The sequence below is a fragment of the Haliaeetus leucocephalus genome, unplaced genomic scaffold (genome assembly GCF_000737465.1).
Source record: "Haliaeetus leucocephalus isolate CR32 unplaced genomic scaffold, Haliaeetus_leucocephalus-4.0 Scaffold428, whole genome shotgun sequence".
Classification (NCBI taxonomy): Eukaryota; Metazoa; Chordata; class Aves; order Accipitriformes; family Accipitridae; genus Haliaeetus; species Haliaeetus leucocephalus.
This window is the reverse complement of record NW_010972864.1, coordinates 1905818-1925840: the sequence shown is the minus strand read 5'-3', so window position 1 is coordinate 1925840 and position 20023 is coordinate 1905818. Positions and strand designations below refer to the sequence as shown.

The following is a 20023-nucleotide window of genomic DNA, read 5'->3' as shown; positions in this document are numbered from 1 at the left end:
CTGCATCCCAATTTAGTAATTCTAATTATGAATAGTTAGTATTGATGCTTCCAGCCTCCTTGCTCCTCTGTTACTGTGAAGAATGATCATCCATGCCAACCTCTAAGCACATGGCAAGATCTTTTTTGTATTGTGTGACCAAAACTTGATTTACCTGTTTTGTCTTTCAGGCAGAAGTAAATCTAATATGGGTTGGACACCTCTTCACCTTGCTTGCTACTTTGGACATGCTGTTGTGGTAGAGGATTTGCTGAAGGTACTTGTTTCTGTGTGTAAGGCAGAAAAATCTTTGTTATCCTAGAAGCAGTTAGTATTTATTTGGGTTCTTGTGATGGAAGAAAGGTGGCTTTGTAGAGAGGCAGAGCCACTTCTACAGTTTATCTGCATGTAACAGAGATAACTGATTGTTAAAACTAAGGGATGAAATAATTGCAGTATTAAGATCAGCCAAGTTTACAAAGACCCAAAATGGTGACACTGGAAGACTGTACAGTAGTACACAGCTATTACTCTGAACAGTGTTTACAATTGTCAGTACTTAGCTAACTCATGGAGTATATGTGTTTGTGTAACCATCTGAATGTAAATATTAAAGACGTATAGTATATAGATATGCCCTCATGAAAGCTTCAGCCTTTTTCAAGCTTAGTGGATATCTGCATATAGTAAGCCAGCATCTGATAACTAGTAATGCAAATGCTTCAAGGGCCTGATCTAGCTTACTGTAGTACATAAAGTATATAATCTAGGCAATTTCACTTACTGAGTTGTAGAAAAGGCTAAAGTGTTTCAAATGTGGAAAAAAATCTGTGTTATCTAATTGTGTGTTGTGCATAGAAGTATGTCCAGAATTCTGTGCAGCATAACTTGTATGTGTTTCTTTCCAGGCACAGACTAAGGTAGTTTGACTCATTATTTCTTTCTAACATCTTTGAAATAATGAACTGTGTGATGAACTTTGAAATGATGAACCTTTGTCATCAAAGCTGACCTGTTTGTATCTTTATAGCCACATCTGCACTGCATTTGCAGTTGTTTCTGAGTATATTTTTTTACCCTCAGCTCTCAGAGTAGGTTCAACCAACGCTAACTATATTATACTCTATTCATATTTGAAAGATTTTGCTGTAGATGGCAGAAACATGCTAAACAGCCTCAGATACAAAGGTAGCTAATCTAAACTTGTATTTCACTCAGAATAAAGGCTACCAGCCATAATCATGACTCTAAAGTAGGAAACAAAATTGAGATTTCTTTAAGTTCTTCTCTAGCCTACACACTTGTGCTCAATAGATAATGCTGTTCTCAATCCAAGGGCTACTTAAAGCAAAACATAAAGTTTTGTCACTTAATGCATTTATCAACACTTCCAGAGTTGGATGAGTATATGTAACTGTGCTTTCTTCTTTCTGATAGGGCTCCTGAAAGGGTATTATTTAAAGAGTAAGTCGAACAGCAGGCTGTACACCTCTGAAAGCTAGGCATATATGAGTGTCTGTGTACTTGTGCCTAGATTTTGTGCTCAAAGAGCAAGTGAATGAGGTATTATCAGGAACAGCTCTGGAACTAGAGTCAGGTTCATCAGTTAACTTTAGGCAGGCAGCAGTGACCTGGCTAAATTATATGATCTAAACCTATGTGATAAAGGTAAATATGTCCTGCCCTCTTTCTGACCCTTTGAGAGGTTAGGTAAAGCAGTGTAGAAGAAATGCTTCAAGAAGGAAGGATAGGATTTCCTGGTTTCCTGGAACAGTGCCTGTGCATACTGGCAAGCAGTCTTCCTTTCAGATAAAAGGTATGGGATGGAGAAAGTGTGTGACAAGAGGAAGGGAGGTTCAAGGCAAAGATTGTAGAAAAGAAAAGGAAGAAGGAAGGTTAAGTTTCAGATGGTACCATCTTAATGCTGACATGGAAGTTTTCACTTCAAGTTGAAGAGCAGCAATAGGTGCCTAGGGAGAACACCACTTGTTAAATCAGGAGCACCAGGAGGCTGATGCTACTGTGTGTACATTTATAGTAATATATGTATGCATGTTATACAGTACCACTGCAGTTCTTTCATTAAGTTTTTTTGGTGGTTGTTTTTTCCCAACACCTGTCCCCCCCACCCACGCCCCCCTGCAAAAAACCCACACCCACAAAATCCAAAGCAAACAACCAAACCAACAACCCCCTGTGTTAAACTTGTTTTCCATATACCTTCTTCTTAAAAGTGAGAGATATGCCTGGAAAAATGCAGGAGGCTTTTCCTCTTTGAAGTAGTTTAGAGTGCTGGTTATGAATCTTACATACGTAGTTATCTTTGTTTCCAGGATGACTGTATTACAGTTCTGATCCGATTTGCCATGAAGCCTACATTAGCATTCTGTCCTCCCCTTCCCCCCAAGTGAGAGGGAATAGCTATGTAGTTCTTGTTGAAAGGACATTCAGATGTCTTTTGGTCTTGCTGTTTAGGCTGGTGCAGATGTGAATGTGCTGAATGACATGGGGGACACTCCACTCCATCGTGCAGCTTTCACAGGACGCAAGGTAAAGTATTTTGGCTTTTTTGAAGCCTCAATCATAGAATTATTAAGGAAATACTAGCAATAAGATCAGTTCAAAAAGATGGTTTTTTACAGTGTCTAAAAATAACTTACCTGTTTTGGTACAGTGCATTCAAAAGGACTAGGCATATTGCCTCGCTGGTATAACCGTCCAAAACAAAAACATGGTACAAATATCTTTTCTTGAAGATGGGAGATGACATCCATGGTTTTTCTCTTAGTATACTTTGTCATATCTTTTTTTTAGCTTTTTGTTGATGAAGATTTTGCTGGCAGAGAAAGAAACAGTAGTTGTCTTCCACTGTAACACTGTGCATCAGTTGTGTAACTGATGTTGCTTCTGTTCTGCTTCTGCTGTGTGTCACAGAAGATGCTGAAGCATAGCACTACCTCTAGCTGCACATGCTAATTACCATGTGGAAACCAGTGTAAAGATCTCTCATCTACTACTAAAGTGCAACGAGTTCATTTGTGTTTGTGCCTGGTATGTTTGACACAGTAAAAGGAGTAGGGATTGTTCCTTCTAACTGCATGTTTACATAGAGAGAAACCACACTGTTTTAATCTTAGTGGCTTCTGGAGGGGAAAAAACTATAAATTAGGACACACTGGTCCATTTGGTGTCTGGAAGTGGTTTTTCTTCATAGAAAACTAGAACGAAAGAGCTTTTTATAGGCCTGTAATGTGAGACTAGTTTGATTGTTCCCCACATGCCACCATCATTCTCAAGCTAGTACTACCTCTATACATAACCTCTTGGCCCTTCTAAAGGAGTTACTACTCGGTCTCTTATCAGAAGAGCCAGTCGTACTGGTTTTATCTGTCAAATTCAGCATTCACACCAGGTACACCAGCTTTTAAATAGGAGCGGGTCTGTTCGGCTAGAACTAATCTCCTGTTGGTTCCTTCAGGCTGACTGACATGAGAGAGAAGGTTGCAGTTAGTCCCACTTCAATCTCTCTAAAACATCTCTTCCTGTTTTCATAAGGCAGCAGTGGTGAGAAGCTGTTCTACAGCTCATCTTACAGGATGTCAGTAGCTGGAAAGCCTGATTGTGGCCTTGCCATAACAGAGATAGATAAGCAGTATTTTTCAAATTGTTTTGCAGGAGGTGGTGATGTTACTCTTGCAGCATAATGCTGATACTTCTATTGTTAATGGGAGTGGAGAGACTGCCAAAGAAGTTACTCATGATAAAGACATAAGGAATATGTTGGAAGGTAACTTTAACAGGTCATAGGCTGTTGTGGGTTGTTGGTTAGTTTTGGGTTTTTTCCCCAACACTTGTACATTCTAAAAGCTGATTTTTCTCCTGCAAGTTACAGAAGCTCAATTGAGTTTTCTCTTTACATTTGGTCATTAGAAAGAAAAAAAGTCATAGTTTTTGGTTCTTGTCTGCAATACTGACAGGCTTTGGGTTTTCTTTATTTCATAATATGTCTGCAAGAGACTTGGAGAGTTAAGTATGAATACCAATAGCATTGTTCAAGTAACTATTTCAGCCCTGCTGGGGTAATCCTTGCTACAGTTTGAATGGTACATGGCAGTCAAAGCCTTAGCTCACAGGAAGAGGAAAAACTCAAGTCGTTAAGTGACTTTGTGTCAACAAAATCTTTAAAAGAGCAAAATCCTGGGCAGTTTGCAAAGGTGACCCAGTTTTGGATCAAGTTTAGGACTTGCTATTGCAGTCTTAGAGGTTATGTCAAAAGGAAAAAAAAAAAAGTAAAAACCCTTCACCTTGTTTCCTTCATTGCCTCATAGGTATTGAAAGTGAGGGAGATGGTGTCCAAATACTTACATAGGCTCACTGCTCATAGCTTTGGAGAATTCAAGAACTGTGTTGCTTCCTGGTATTATGCAATACCCCTAAATACTGCTGAAGCTCTGTGTCCAGTGCCACAGACTCTGTATGTGAAAAGTGACCTGTCTTCTGATTCTACATGCATGTGCACAGATAACAGTCCTTTCTGCTGCTCCTCTGTTGGATTGCTAGAGAAGAATAAAATTTCTGTAGAATGACAGGAAGAGTAGAAGGGAAACTGAAAAGAACACAGGGAAGATCTGATGACAGTGTCACGTAGTTCCCCCATTTCCCTTTTACTAGGGAAACTAGGGAGGTTTTTTACTAGAGAGTGGGGTTGGGTTGTAAGTGTTTAAAAAAAAATAACATGTGTATGTGCATGTGTATACACACACATCTTGTCAGATATTACATTTTGAACATATTTTTGCTTGTGACACAGACTTTTCTGAATAAATATTCCATTTATACCTGTCCCAAATAAATAATACTGGAAACTCTTGTTTCTCTAGGCTTGTTTTGATACAGTTTCTTGAATGCTGTACTTTATATATACTTGCTACTTTACTGAGACTGACCTTAAATTTGTTTTGTTTTTGTTTTTTTTTTTAAATAGCAGTTGAAAGGACACAAGAAAGGAAACTGGAAGAAGAACTTTTAGGAGCAGCAAGAGAGGGGGAAACAGGGAAACTGACTGCCTTGGTAAGAACTCAAGTGCTTGTAATACTTTTGTGTCAAGTGGTTCAAACCATAATGCTAATGTAACAACATGTGACATTAGGCCTTGCATTTCAAAGTGCTGTGACTTCAGAATATTAGTGCTGTGCACCATGTTATGTTGGTAAGGTGCTGAACCCGCAAGGGTTTTCAAGCCTCCTTGTTGGAGGCTGCAAAACAATGGTTTTCAGCTTCTTTCCTGTTTCTAAATACTCTTCAGTTAGTTGTAAATAGCAGTGTAGTGGTTCTAGATCTACTAATCTAAGCTTGTTATGTTTTTGTGGATACCTTAATGTCATGGGTGCTTAGGTTTTCACTACAGTATGGCCTATTTTAAATCTTGAAAGTAAGCTTTTGTCATTAGCATCTGTTGCAGCTGAAGTCTCTGTAGTTTTTAATGGACAGTCATCTACACAACACAATTTCATGCTGAGCAGGAATTGAAAACTGTATATGTGCACACATGCACACTTGTAGTAATTCAAGCTGAACAATACCATGGTGTAGCAAGGCTATCGGAGAAGCAAATCACAGAATTGAGACTGGAGGGTGCCTCTGGAGATGGACTAGTCCAACTCCTGTTTGCAGAGCAGAATCAATTAGAGCAGGTTGCCCAGGACCATATCCAGTTGGGTTTTGAAGCAGGGTCTCAATGTTTGAACTCAAGCTTTTGAGAGTCCTGAAGAGTTTCCTTGGAAATAAGACATGCAGTATGGAACACTTTCTACCTAGTTAGCACCTTTAGTAATACCTTTTAAGATGTCAAAGCAGTCTGAATCCTTCTACTTAGTTCTAATGGAAAACACACAAATGAGATTTGTATGTTGAGAAATTTGACATTCTTGTCTGCCTAGAAGCCAGAGTGAACACCTATTCAAAATTTGTTACTTCCATCCTCTAAATTTATCTCTTCTAGTCTGAAGAGCCCTTGTCTTTCTAACTCCTTGCATGGAAACTGTTTTTAAATCTTTGGTCATCCTTGTAATTAATATTTATACTTTTGTACTATCCTCTTTTGAAATGGAGAGAGAACCAGAGCTGTACACAGTACTTAAGATGTGGAAGAATAGTGCTTTAATACAATGGCGTGATTGTATTACAATTAATACTCTGATGTAAGTGATCTGTTCTTTATTCTGGTAATTGGTAATCTGTAACACTTGTTGCATTTGATATTACCTGCCTGCTGACTAAGCCTTAAACTGATGTGGAAAAAATTAGAAAAAGTCGACTTCTCATAGAAAGCTGTCACTGAAGAACTGTGCTTTTTCTCATGTGGCATGTAACTATGCATGTGCATGTAACTCTTCCTGTAAACATTTTCATTTCTAAGTGATTTTTTTAATATTTAGTATCACTGAGCTTTTTATATGTGAAGACAGCTATATGTTGACCTGTAACATTTTTTGAAGTACTTAGCACATTTTTGACCCTGAGGCAGTTTTTAAGTCAAGTCATAACAAGTTTTTCTTGGAATCCTTTGGTGAGTACTTGGACCTGTGACCATTGAATTACAGTTTTAAAACTCCTGCTGACTCTTGAGGAAGTCCAAAAAACTTTCTCTACTTACAGCTCTATGGTGTAAACCTCCTTGACTTTGCTACTTTTAGGTTAATACCTCTATGGAGAATTTGTGTAGTTCTTAATGGCCCTTTATCTTGAAAATTCCTCATACTTTGCCTACTGATTTTCAGGCCTTTCTGCTCCTACTGTATCTTTTTTAATCAGCAGAGTATTACGCTCATGAAACTTCAGCTGCTTACATCTACTTTTATTGTGAGACCTAACACACCAGAATTTGTCCTCTACTGCCCTGCTTTTGGAACAGTGCCACTTACTTGAAAGATACCCTTTTATTGTTAATTCTCCTTTATCTTGATTTTTTTTTAACCAAAAAAGACTATACTGCACATTGTAACACAGTTGTCTGGAAGAGATAACTTAATGGTGCAGTTCATCTAAACCTTCTAATCGGACTTCAGACCATTTTTTCTTCTTTTCCTGCATGCACTTTAACTGCTCCTTCTATTGAAGTTTCTTGAAGTGAAATGGTAGTAGTGGCTTTTGTGCTTCTCTTCTGTCAAGATTGTCACTAGATCACAGTGTGTTTTGCTACTAAAAGCTAGACCTTCAGTAACTGAATCTTAACCCAGGCTTTTTAGTCTACTTGAGGCAAAACCAGTGTGTTCTTCCTGAGAGTTCTCAAAAACATACTGTACATTTACTGAAACAACTGGAGAGCTTTTTCTCAATGAATTGAGGCACGAAACTTTCTTAAGAATATTGCCTTGTAACAAGGTGTAAGCTGCTGAAATGACAGGCATGTGGCTTAAAAGGTGTGGAGGCAAGAAGTCAGGAGGTGGAGATAAGGCAGATGCTGGTTGAGAAGAGCTAAAACCTAGGAATCCTCAGAAACTCAAGTATTTGACCTCAGCATTAATGAGGTTATAGTTCCACAAGCTGTGTCGTCTTGACTTGTGTTCTCTTTTCAGTTGAACTGTAAATAACAGCTGTTAGCAGTTTGTCCTTTATAGGACTATTTCTGAAGCAGATTTAAGGTGGTTACTGTTGATGCTAACTTAAATTGCTGCAATGGGAATTCTGTTATTATGGAGTAATTTCTCTAAAATAGCATATGGCTAATGCAGAAGGCTTAAACTGAGTTTCTCTAAAATCGTTTTTATGCACTTGTGACTCTAGTGTCCTAAGACTGATTAACAGTAACTTAGCCTTTCTGTTAAGGCAGTCCCATTTGGCTTGGAATCTTAACTATAATGGCTGATGTTGCATAGAATGGGTTGGGTTGGGAGGGACCTTTAAAGATCGAGTCCAACTTTCATGTACACATCAAATAGCCACATATTTGAGTAGAAGTGTAGTGGTATTTTAGGGTGGGTAGTAGTGTCATTCTTAATGACCATTTATCCAAGTAAAACTTAGGTTGTTTTTTTTTTCCTCAATTACATAGCTGCTCTAATCTTAAGTTCCCACAGTAGTTAGACTTCAGAATGCAGCAAAACAGTATAGCAGACTGCCTATACTAGGAGGTTCTAAATGGCCTAGAATAGCTCTGTCACTGAGACTGGCAGGCCTGCCACCTTTTTGTACAAAGTTCTTACTCTCTGAAACAGGGTGGCCACACAAACTTGTTCTGGATTTAACGTTGACCTGTGCTAACTTTCAGACTGTGCTTGGGAGTCTTCTATGGAGAACAGTAGATTTTGACAGTAGAATCAGACAGGACCATTCTAGTAATATAAATGACTGAACTGCAATGCTGGGGAACTCTCTCTGGTGGTGTGCAACTGAGCAGGATAAACGTTTCCATCTTGTGTAGCAGAGGTGGAAGGGGTATAGCAAGCAAAAAACTGAGAAGTTCCTTACTGTAGTTAAACATCTTGCTTGATTGTTGTAGTCCTTGCCCTTCTCATGACACTTGCTACATGCCCTCCTTGTTGCCAGATCTACACTGAAGCATCCTAGTTAGGAACAGCTAACTTTCAAAAGAATGAATGTGGCATCTGGAAAGGGAGGAAAACTGATAAGTAAGCAAAACATTGTTTTTTCCAGTTGAACAAGCCCAAACCACCTGATATCAACTGTACAGATCAGATGGGGAACACACCATTGCATTGTGCAGCATACCGTGCCCATAAGCACTGTGCATTGAAACTTCTAAAAAATGGAGCAGATCCTAAAATAAGAAACAAAAATGGTGAGTACCAAATGAAAGTGCATAAAGTGTTAAGAGGAAGCAGAAATTTAACAGATTCTATAAGCTATGTTACTTACCACTCAGTGTTAAGGGAAAATCTTAGGGTGCTATACAAGCTTTGTATCACTAATAAAGGAAGCCCAACACTGACTAAATTGCAAGAGATTCAAGAACTGTGGCAAAATATTTATCATACATGCTTTTATTTTCCAAACTTACCCATTTCTAGAAAATTTACCTGCTGTCTGTCTTGACCATGAAATGTGCCTGGCTTTTGTTTTCTTGATGCTAAACACTGAACACAGGTAACAAAAAAAGTGATAAGATTGAAGATATGGCCCAGACAAAGTGACCCTTCCAAAGAAGGCTTGTAATGAAAGCAAATGCAGGAAAACTTCACGCAGGTGTTATGCAAACTGTGTACTTGTCATCTGATTAAAACTGTCTCTATGTTGATATTTGTGAATGTTCTGAACTGATTTATATAGCTGAAGAGCCAAAACCAAACTTAAATAAGAGCAAAGGCCTCTCTGTGGCTAGTAGAACTCTGAAGGACAGTTCAGTGCACTAAAGTTCAGAGCCTTTTTAGTGTTCTGCCCCTGAGGAGCTTATGTTACCCAACTCCAAGTAAACATAGATGCTTGTGGGACCAAACTTTAATGGGTAAACACAGTGCCAGATTATTTTTAAGTACAGTACATCAAGGTTTATTTGCATCAATTCTCACACTTTGTCTTGGTTACTAAACAGATCAGACGCCCCTCGATCTAGCCCAAGGTGCCGAAATGAAACTGATACTGGGAGGTAAAACTGGAAAGGTAGGAACTTTTTTATCCATTTAAAATGCCAACGCTGTCTAGTTGAAGCTATTCCTACATGAGCTTTAAATTTCTATGCAGGTTATCAACAAACCCCTGAGACGATACGAAGGTCTCCTATGGAAGGTATGTCTTATTTCCTTGTCTAAAATACCTTATAAGTTCTCAAAGTTTGTCAGTATGTCCTTTTCCGTACTTAAGTGAGAGTTGCTGAATGAGGGAACTTTTCAATAATACATTTGTTAAATGGCTTGGCTTTAATCCAGTATATTGGATAAATTATAGGTGGGCTGGCTGGGTGGAGCAGTTACTAGATTCATGGCACTCTGATCTTAACCTCAGTCCCTAAAATCTCTCAATTTCTTGATAATTTTTGTGGCAAAGCTTCACTGTGGTAAGGTTTCTTTCCTTGTCTGTGTGGTGGGCAAAATGTTTTTTGTTTTGTTTTTTTCTTCCCTGAATAGATGTCTTTTAATAATCTATGACTAATATTTTGCCACAAGTTCACCACCTGGAAACTTTAAAACTTAGAGGGAAGATGTCAGTCAAATGGTTGTTCAAAGCTTGTTTTGCTCTGATATGCGAGTGAATCTTTTTCCCTTGTTAAAAAAAAAAAAGCTTTCTCAATCTTCTACATGAATGCTTAATTTTTGTGTTCCTTAATGAAATCTTTGAAGTTTTCTTGAGTTTAAATTTTCCTATGTATTCACACACAATTGTAATACAAAGAACTGTTTTTTAAACTGGAACTATGTACTAAAAGCTTGTCAAAGGTGAAATGTTGTAGCTGGATATCTTAATGTGTTTTGTTTATCATTTGATTTTATAAAGTAGAATTGTGTGGTGATCAACAACCCCTGTAATATTAAAAAATGCAGCATTTTAATATTTCAGTTCTTGCTGAATAGCAGGCTCACCAAAACTTTTGTCATTAGGTATTTCCAAAAAAGAGAGTAGCACTGTAATTGTAAAGTAGTCTCAGGTTGCTGTGATCACCAAGATATGTAAAACCTAAAATGTTTTCCTAATGAGTGCCAGTTTTATGTAATAGCCTTCAAGCTATCAAACTTGCTGGGAATAGTAACTCTTCAGCTGTTAACCTTATCTGGTCTTTTTTATTGTGGTGGGGTTTTTTAATTCTTTTTTTAGAGCTCACGATTTTTTGGTTGGAAACTCTACTGGATAGTTCTAGAACATGGAGTCCTTTCATGGTATCGGAGACAGTAAGTTCCGTGTTTAAATTTCTGAGAAGTGATTTAAATAATTCCCATCTTCACTTTATTAAATCTCTTTTTTCTTTCAAAGAGCTGATGCAGTGAATAATGATCATCGTCAGGGATGCAAGCATCTAACACAAGCTGTCTGCACGGTAGGATGTGAAGTGACTTTAAGTACTGGGGGTTTTTTATGTGATGGTGTTCCATGCCTAGACAGTGAAAACTTCAGCTAGATTGGTAAGCATGCTTTTGTTATAAAAAAGGGAAAAAGCTTGTGTTTTAGCAAGAAATGATGGTTCTTGTCAAGCAAAGGAGTCTTATATGTAAAGTGGCCATAAAGCTCCTTCCCTTCTTTGTAAAGTCTTGAAGATCTAAACAAACATAGGGCTTCCTAAAAGCATGCCTCTTCAGTTGTGCAAAACAAATGTTTGGAGCATGTGATACAGAATACAAAGCTCTAGTTCCTCCTGTAGCTGTCACCGGCTTCTTGTGACTGATTGTGTAACTTAAGCTGATCTCAGTTGGAGAACTGATCAATTCTGAAGGTGACTTTTTGGAAAACTTCCTTAAATTCCATCATGCTTGTGGGAATCCCTTTTGGAAGGAGTGAACAGAGGAAAAACAGGCCAGGTGTCATTTATAATACACAGGAAGATGAAGTGTTTAAGGCAAATGCATTTAGGATAATTTCAATACTTTTTTCTTCTATAACTAACCTGCCCTAGTTCTATAGAATGGCACCACAAGTTCGTTAAACTACAGTTATGTATACTCTTACTATATGAAAAGTGACTCTTCCTTTTCTATATCTACAAATTCCTTAATATTGGTGATCCTGCACTGTTGCTGAGCTTTTGTCTGAATCAAGTGATACAAATATAAGCAAACATAATGTTTTGACATAAAGAACCTCTATATTCTCATTCATGATGTAAAGTGCAAGACAGCACACTTTGCAAAAACGTTCTGACCAAGCTTTTTGTAAACTATAGTTTTGCGTCAAAACTAAGGTGAAAACTTCTGAGTAATTATCTACCTTGCTTATTCTTAATTTTTTTCTTTTCTTACTGATTCATGACACTAATTTTGTGTTTTCTCCACATTGCTTAGGTAAAATCTACAGACAGCTGCTTCTTTTCTGTCAGATGTTTTGATGACACTGTTCATCGTTTCAAAATTCCTAAAAATAGCCTTCCCTCTCAAACAAGAGAGGTAATAATGACTCTTATCAAAGATTTTAAAATGTAATAACTTCTCTAATGAATAATTTCCATACTACTTGCTATGGATGCATTAGTAGTGGGTTCAGCATCTTAATCATCGGTACCTGGTAACATAAGTGCAGATATTGAATCTTTTAGCATGACTGTATAGACTAAATAGTAAAAATGGGCAGATTGTCCTTCTGTTATTTAAGATTAGTGCCACCTTTTTTTCCAGCTCTGTCCCTGTGTTATGCCCTGTAGTTTAACTTCCTCTTTTTCTTCAACTTCTCCATGTGGTAAATTTCTATTGCAACTTCCTTCTGGTGCACTTTATTCCATAGTTCATTATTCTGAACAAAAGAATGTTTAATGGTACATTGTAGTCTTAGCCATTCTCCCAGATGACCTAATAAGTTATATATTCTTAAAATGTGGGTCTGAAACAAGAGAATAACTTTTTTTGTTTTAGGGCTATTTGTAGTGTAGTTACTATTGTACTTCTATAGGTGTACTAAGAAGAGATTAAGTTAGGGGTAGAAGCATCTGGAGTACTGTGTCCAGTTCTGAACTCCCCACTACAAGAGAGATGCAAACATACTGAAGAGAGCTCAACAAAGAGCCATTAAGATGATTAAAGGGACCAGAGCATCTCTCATACTAGGAAAGGCTGAGAGAGCTGGGACTGCTCAGCCTGGAAAAGAGAAGGCTCAGGGCGATCTTGTTAATGTATATAAAATACTTGAAGGGAGGGTGCAAGGAGGGACGGAGCCAGGCTCTTTTCAGTGGTGCTTGGTGACAGGACCAGAAGCAATGGGCACAAACTGAAACACAGGAGGTTCCCTCTGAACATAAGAAAAAAATGTGAGGGTGACTGAGCACAGGTTGCCCAGAGAGGTTGTGAAGTCTCCATCCTTGGAGATACTCAAAAGCTGTCTGGACGTGGTCCTGGGCAACCAGTTCTAGGTGGTCCTGCTTGAGCAGGAGGGGTTGGACAAAATGACTTCCAGAGGTCCCTGCCAACCTCAGTCACTCTGTGATTCAATGAACAGGAAAAGAATCTACCTCTTAATTATGATAGTGCTTGAGGTTTTGTATGCAGTTTGTCATTCATAAGAAGACAGGCTTTGTCACAGGGGACCTTGCTGTCTGAACAAACTCAAAGATGCCAAATATATTCCCTACAGTCTTTTCTTAACTGATGCGACTTTATGTGACCTTGGATAGACTGGGGGGTGGGTTTACATTTGTGCTTAAAATTTAATCAATTAAGTCAGTGGCACTCTGACCACAGAGTATCTTATCTTCAATACATGTTACAATTTTTAACAATCTATCTTATTAAGGTGTCTCATTTTACTATTGAATGTCTTATTCACATCAATAGAAAATTTTAATTTGTTCTTTTGTATGTATGCTGTTACTTTCTGGGGATAACCTTTGAAATGTGTATTAAGTCTGTTTTGTTTTTTTTCCATTCAGAGTTGGCTGGAAGCAATAGAAGACCACTCAGCATATAGCACTCACTACTGCACACAGGAACAGTTGAGTAGTGATGATGAGGAAGATGATACAGTATCTGTTACAGACCTACAAGATACTCTGAAAGTATGTGCCGAGTACTTATTTGGCTCATGCATCTAGGCAGGTGCAGATTAGTGCTGTTTTGTGTGGAAATACTTTAGTGTACTTCAGCTAAAAGTAACGATTCTTTCGTCCCATGGATGCATAAATGCTGCTCGTATTTGCACTGCTTACTGACATGTATTCCTGTTTGGACTGCATGCATAAAATGGCATGTTTATCATAGCTACAGCGTTGTGTTTTTCAGTTTTACAAGCACTACTGCAAGGTAGAAAGTTGCTTGAGACTTTCAGCCAGGAGAGGGAGCCTTGTGTACTGTACTTGGTGACACCAAGACTGGAGGATTACAAAGCTAACCTTAAGCGAGCTCTTCTTCTATAACACAGGCAATGAAATGGCTTAGAAATCATCCTTCAACACCTCAGGTCACATTAGATGTGTTGTACAGTGATTGTTCAGACCTGCAATGAAGATGAGTCTTCCTTGATAATTCTAGCTTTCAACCTCTGATTCTTGCTTTTTTGCTGTACATATATTTCTAAAACCTTTTACTTCAAGGGAAAGTTGACACTACAATGCAAAAATTTTCATGTGACTGAACTCGAAGTGGCTGGTACCTTTTGGTACAAGAACTCAAAGTAGCTAATGGCAGAACAGAGATGGGAGGGTAACTGGTGCTGGCAGTTCCCAGCAGCCTATAGAGAAAGATGGTATTATCTAACAGATAACTCTCCAAGTTCAAATGCAGGCTTGGAATATGATCTTGGGGTGGGTTCCTGCATGTTGCTGTACTTGCTGTATATCAGTTAACCCTATGCATTTGCTTATTTTGGCCTTTGGTTTGTCAAAGGACAAGCAACGGCTCTTCCTGGGTTTTCAAACTTTTTTATTAAAAAGGGGGGGAAAATGTAAAAGCGGTACATACAGTATAGCTTTGGGGCTTGGTTTGCTATGCTAATTTAAACAAAAGTGGGTCAGCAATATAATGTGCATAAACCTTCTGTTTGCTTGTGTGTCTTTGAAGGTACTTCAAGTAATTTCTTTCAGTTTTAATGTATCAGTCTCTGTCACTGGGAATCTTGGTTAAGATTTAATGCTCCCCAAATTTAAAAATTTCAGTATAGTTAAGAGAATAAACATATACTTTCTGTAGAACAAGGCGCTTCTGAACTAGCTATACTTACTGTCTTTCAGAAAGCACAAGCATGCCAACAAAGACTCAGTAAAGAGATTTCAGACTTCCTTGCAATGGTTAAATCTTTGGATGCTACAAAAGGTAAAACTTATTCTTCTAAAATGCAGTTTGTTACCAGGCAACTAATTTTTTTGTTTTAAGCAGCACGTGCTTTCATTTCACTGAAATGAAATTTTCAGCAGCTTGAAAGTACAGGACGGTTTTCCTCATTGGAAAAAATTTAAATAAAGTAACATTATAGCAGTATCGTAGGAAAATAAGGTAGGGGTTCACTTTCAGGGTTTTGAAAAATGTGTAGTTGGTAGATAATTGCAGAGCATAAGTGTGCCCTGACAGGTACAAAGAGCTAGTTATCTTACTCTAGCTTTCCTCTCAAAAAACTTGTAGTGAGTGGAAACAATGAAAGCTGAGGCATGATAAACAGGATGTCAAGTGAAATCACAAAACTATATAGGGAACTAGAGTCATGGTGTGGTGGGATATGTTCCACAGACTTCTGCCATGAGTTTTATGCCAGATTTGAACTTCTCAGGCTTCATTTTAAATAATAACTCTTAAATTAACATGTACCTGGATTTTTGTATCATAATTGCCAAAAAACAGCACAGGCATCAAGCTGTTAGAGATTAGAACTTGTTTCATTTAATGCTGTAAACATGTACAGAAGTTGCTCATGTATTAAACACATAAAGGACTTCTTACAGAACATCTAAATGCTGCTGCTTTGAACCTGAGTTCTAGTTACATATTATGACTAAAATTTATGAAGCTCAAATTGGAGAACAAGTTGTTTATCTGTACAGATCTGTAGTCTGTAATACAATAGTAGTTTTAGGAGGAAAAAAGTTCTTCATCTTCCATCCCTGTGCCTTCCCAAAAGGAGTCTAAAATACAGCTTTTTCTCCACATGCTACTGGGGTAAGTTACTGCGTGATGTTAACCTATCTTGCACTAACTGAATTTTTACTGAATTTTTATTTTGCAAAGAAAAGTAAGGTCTCATAATACATAAGAGTGTTTTCTTGGGAAGCCTTTGTAATTAGTAATACAATAAAACTGAATTCTTCGCAAAATGCAGTTTGAAAACTAGTATGATATGGATAAATTCCCTCTGGTATATGGAGGGAAAGTTTATCTGACCCCGTATTGCTGACCTGAAGAACCAGTGAGGACATTCACTTTTTTTTTTTAAAATACACAGCTTGAGTAACCAAAACCCATAGTAAAGCAAAACCAGATACTATCTCTTTCCTAGAAACTGCTAGTCTTGGCCAATAGCAGTAATAAGTTCCTATTTTCCTCCCAATGAATGTCTGTAACTTGATGGGTCAGTGAACTGTTTCCAGGCTCATGTGTCACCTCCATAAGTCCTGACAGAGAAAACTGCTGCAGCTCTCCCAGTTCTCACATTGGGTTGATGTGGTATCTTTAAAGTATTTGAGTCCTCTGGCTCCAGAAGAATGCAAATTTCTGAGTTAAGAGTCCTTCCATGTGGAACTTCTCCTAAAAGGTTTTGAGTAATATAAAAATGGCTGTCTTGGGACCTGATATTTCAAATTCTCTCCCTAACTGTTTCCACGTGCTATTCTAAATCCAGGTATCTTTGAGATTTATGCACATTATTTATTACATAGAGAGATGTCTCCTGCTCCTGCACTCAGTGTGCTGCCCCTCCTTCTAGAGGCACTAGCTGTTCTTGATAGCTGCTGTAAGTGGAGATTCCCGATTCCAGTCAGTGAGCTTTGATATCAAAGACAACAATTAGTGTGTGGATATGTACTGTATCTTGTCCTGCACAAGCAGTATAAGTTGCAAAATAAATTAAAGAACTGTCACTGCCGGACCTCTTAATCTTTATTGGTGTGACATCAACTTGAAGCACCTGTGTAACTGGTAAATGGTGTCAACTGATCCTGGTGTCTGTGGTCACTAAATGAACACTTATTTTAATTGCATCAGGTATGCTTCCTGAGAGAATGGCTTGCTTGACTTCTGAGGAATTGCAGCCCATCACAACACTTCAAAGATGAACTCAAACATTTCTACCAGCTGATCGGGTTATGTTTTCCTGCTGGTTCTAGACATGTAGCCCCTTCTATAAATGGTCATACAAGTCAGGATGTAATGTGGCATTGCTCTGCAAGCTGTACTACATATCTAGAAGATAAGTCCATGAAAATAAATCTCCTTCCCCTTTTATTGATCAGTGTCCTTGTAACTCCCCATCTATTTTTCAAACTTAAATCTCCAGCTGCACTGTGGTAAGCTTTTTTTTCTTCTAATACCACAACAGAAGGCAAAAAAAGCTACATTTCTCACTTTAACTTATATTAAACCAGTGCAGTATCCTTTATATTTGAATTGTCACCTGGCAACTCAGGCTTTTAAATCTAGAAGGTGGTTAAAAGGAGATAGTTGCTAGTCACTGTTCCAGTATCTTGTTGCCATAGCACACTACCTCTGCTTTCTAAGCCATGCTGAAAGAGGAGCTCAATCCATTCATGTGCCCATGTGCCACTTAGACCAATACTAGGGAAAGGGTGCAAAAGAACGAACTTAGGTTCCCTGTGTGCTACTTTTGCTTGCCCTTTCCTCACACAGATCTTACAGTGCACCAGCTGTTCTGTAGAATGTGAATGATATGTCTGCATTACTTGGAGGAAAGTATAATTAAAAGAATCCTGTACTTCACAATGTCCCCCTAATGCTACTAATCTTTTGTGCTTTCAGGAATATCTTCTCCACTCCTGCAAAAAGTTGATGTTGTCTCTGAAGTATCCCAGGAAACATGTGAGGCCCTGGCTGACTGCCTCAACCTATTTACAAAGCAAGAAGGGGTATGTATTATGCTGTGTGGGCCTATAAAGGGTCTGAATAGCTTAGTATATCTTGCTAGTTCCCTGCTTACCTGTTACAAAAATAAATACACACACCCACAGAACTTCATATTGTTGGTAAGCTGTCCTTTTGCACACTGAATGTCTAATGAAAACTCATGCCTCTAGGGAAAAAGTAGCTAAGTTCTTCTACGAAAGGATATCTTAATATTTGAGTGTTCAGAAGAGACACATTTTGTTTACAAACTGCTGCTTGTAATGTTCAAAGTGAATGCTTGAATTCAATAAAGCAGTGGCTTTGCTGATTTGAAGGTTAAAATATTGAGAAAATTCTGGGGTTTTTTTTTTGTACTGGCTAACTGAAGTGTTGAACAATATTGCTTCTGAATTTGTTTTTCAGACCATGTGCTTAGTGGGTGTGCGAATGCTATCTGTTGAACTTCTGGCTTTCCAGTGACAAGTATCTTGCATGGTGTTAAAACATAATGCAAATGCTTCAATTTGGGAATGTATGTTAAACTCATTAATTCCTGGGGTAGGAGATCTGGTATTTTTCTCCCCTCCCTAGTACCATGGAATAAACTTGTCTTCCTGTATTGCAGTAACAGTAATCCCTCAGTTCGGCTCTTGTTGTCATCAGTAAGCTGTGTTTCAAAATGAGGTTTGTGTTGGTGCTGTTAGTCTTCCAGTTATTTAACAGTGAGCTGCAAACACTGGCTCCATTGTCTAGGTTTGGTTTAAGATTTTTTTTTCATTCCTTTCCAAGCGTTTTTGTCTCCAGTCACAAGTCTTCTACACTTACTTGAGTCAAGCCCTAGCAGAGTGGAACGAGCATTGCATTTTTACATTGAGTTTTTTTCTTTAAGAAAAATCTAATATTAAAGTTGCCAGTTCCATTTGTGGTTGAGGGGGAAATTGTTACAACAGTGGGTGTATAGTGTTAGTTAGTAGTCCTTAATTGTGTTGGCATGTTGCTTCAAGCCAGACTAAAATAGCTTTCCAGCGTTGACTATGGCAAAACATATGGTGAAATTGTAATTTCACCTTACTTGAACTTGAACAGTCTCAGTAGGTGTTATAGAGGCCTTATTTTAATCTGGAAGCACATAGATTTGGGCACAGAGGGATAGGCTGAGGTGTGAACTTGAATTTCCACCATAGCTAGTGAAATCAGTTGGTCATGACAGGGAGTAGATGTGATCCTGGAAAGTTTTGTGTCTTGATATTTTTAGACTTCAAACTACTGCAGTTCCAGAATGTAATGCAGGCTTTCAAAAATGCCATAAGCTCATAAGGGAAATTACAGCAGCAAGCTATTCCTAAGACTTGAACCTTTCCAAAAAGTTATGTTCCTTGAGCATTACTCTTCTCAAACCCACAGCATTTGGTTTTGTTGTCTTTTATGACAGGGCCCTGTTCTTTGCCATTTAGTGTTGATTTCTGGACTGTAGTTCTGTTGGCATTGCAAAAGCAATGTATTGGGCTCTGCATTAGCAATTGATGGGACTCCCATTAAATGTCTCGATATTCCTTCCAAGCATCTTGAACAGTAAAGCACAACTCTAAAGTGTCAAACTGATATAAAAACACTTGTCTAAAATAATCTAAAAACTGATCTTTTCTAGTGTTTCTCTTCTGATCATGATCTCAATAATGAAGTTAAGGCTTTGGTGTTGTAAATATTTGGGAACAGCTGCCATGAACGCTCTGCTCTGGCAATAATTGGTTGCTGTTAACCTAAAACTGCCAAACATCCTTCCTGAAGGTAAACTTGACAACTCTTGTTTAAAAGCTGCTTTCCTCAGGTGTCTTTTGTTGTCAACTGGACTGTTTGACTGCAACTTGTCTTATGGGGATGCCCTGATAGGCCTTCCTCTGCGTAGAGAGGAATTAATTGCTTCACACTACCTCTCAGCTGTATTGTGCATGTCCCGTGAAATCTGGTTCTTGCTAGAACAAACGTTTTCATGAGCTTGGTACCTTTTTATCTTGCCTCTTTAAGGAGAATTCTTTCTCCCTCTAACTTAAATTGCCAGCATACCCGAAGCCACTGCTTGACTAACGAGGTGGCACTGCTAACTTCAGTAAGGATAACTACAGTGAACGCACACTCTTTGCCTTTTAGAGAAGACGTTTTGTTTAGTATTACCCACCTCTGCGCTGTGTAAATTGTAGCATAATTGTGCAATATGCAAATGAAACTGCTCATACAGCACTGAAGAAAAAAAAAGGTACAAAGGTTCACGTCTCTTCCACTTGCGTTAGGAATGGTGCAGGAGCGTGATCTCCAAACGCTCCCTCTGTCCGCTGCTCCCCCCCCTGCCAAGCGCGGCGTCTCCCCCGGCGCCGCCGTGCGGGGCTCGGCGTGCACATTGTCGGTGGCGGCGGCGG

At 38.5% G+C, this 20023-nt stretch overlaps 1 protein-coding gene across 3 annotated transcripts in view; it reads left to right on the top strand.

The window, feature by feature from the left end:
• Nucleotides 1-20023, top strand: part of OSBPL1A (oxysterol binding protein-like 1A) — a 92461-nt gene that overhangs the window by 10053 nt on the left and 62385 nt on the right. For all 3 annotated transcript variants that reach the window (XM_010574336.1, XM_010574334.1, XM_010574335.1), the window contains exons 3-15: nt 171-256; nt 2455-2529; nt 3655-3766; nt 4964-5049; nt 8635-8779; nt 9530-9597; nt 9679-9723; nt 10747-10820; nt 10903-10966; nt 11925-12026; nt 13499-13624; nt 14795-14876; nt 17526-17632. In XM_010574336.1, coding sequence (XP_010572638.1) covers nt 171-256; nt 2455-2529; nt 3655-3766; nt 4964-5049; nt 8635-8779; nt 9530-9597; nt 9679-9723; nt 10747-10820; nt 10903-10966; nt 11925-12026; nt 13499-13624; nt 14795-14876; nt 17526-17632 — 1172 coding nt within the window. The remainder of the gene's footprint in view (nt 1-170; nt 257-2454; nt 2530-3654; nt 3767-4963; nt 5050-8634; nt 8780-9529; nt 9598-9678; nt 9724-10746; nt 10821-10902; nt 10967-11924; nt 12027-13498; nt 13625-14794; nt 14877-17525; nt 17633-20023) is intronic.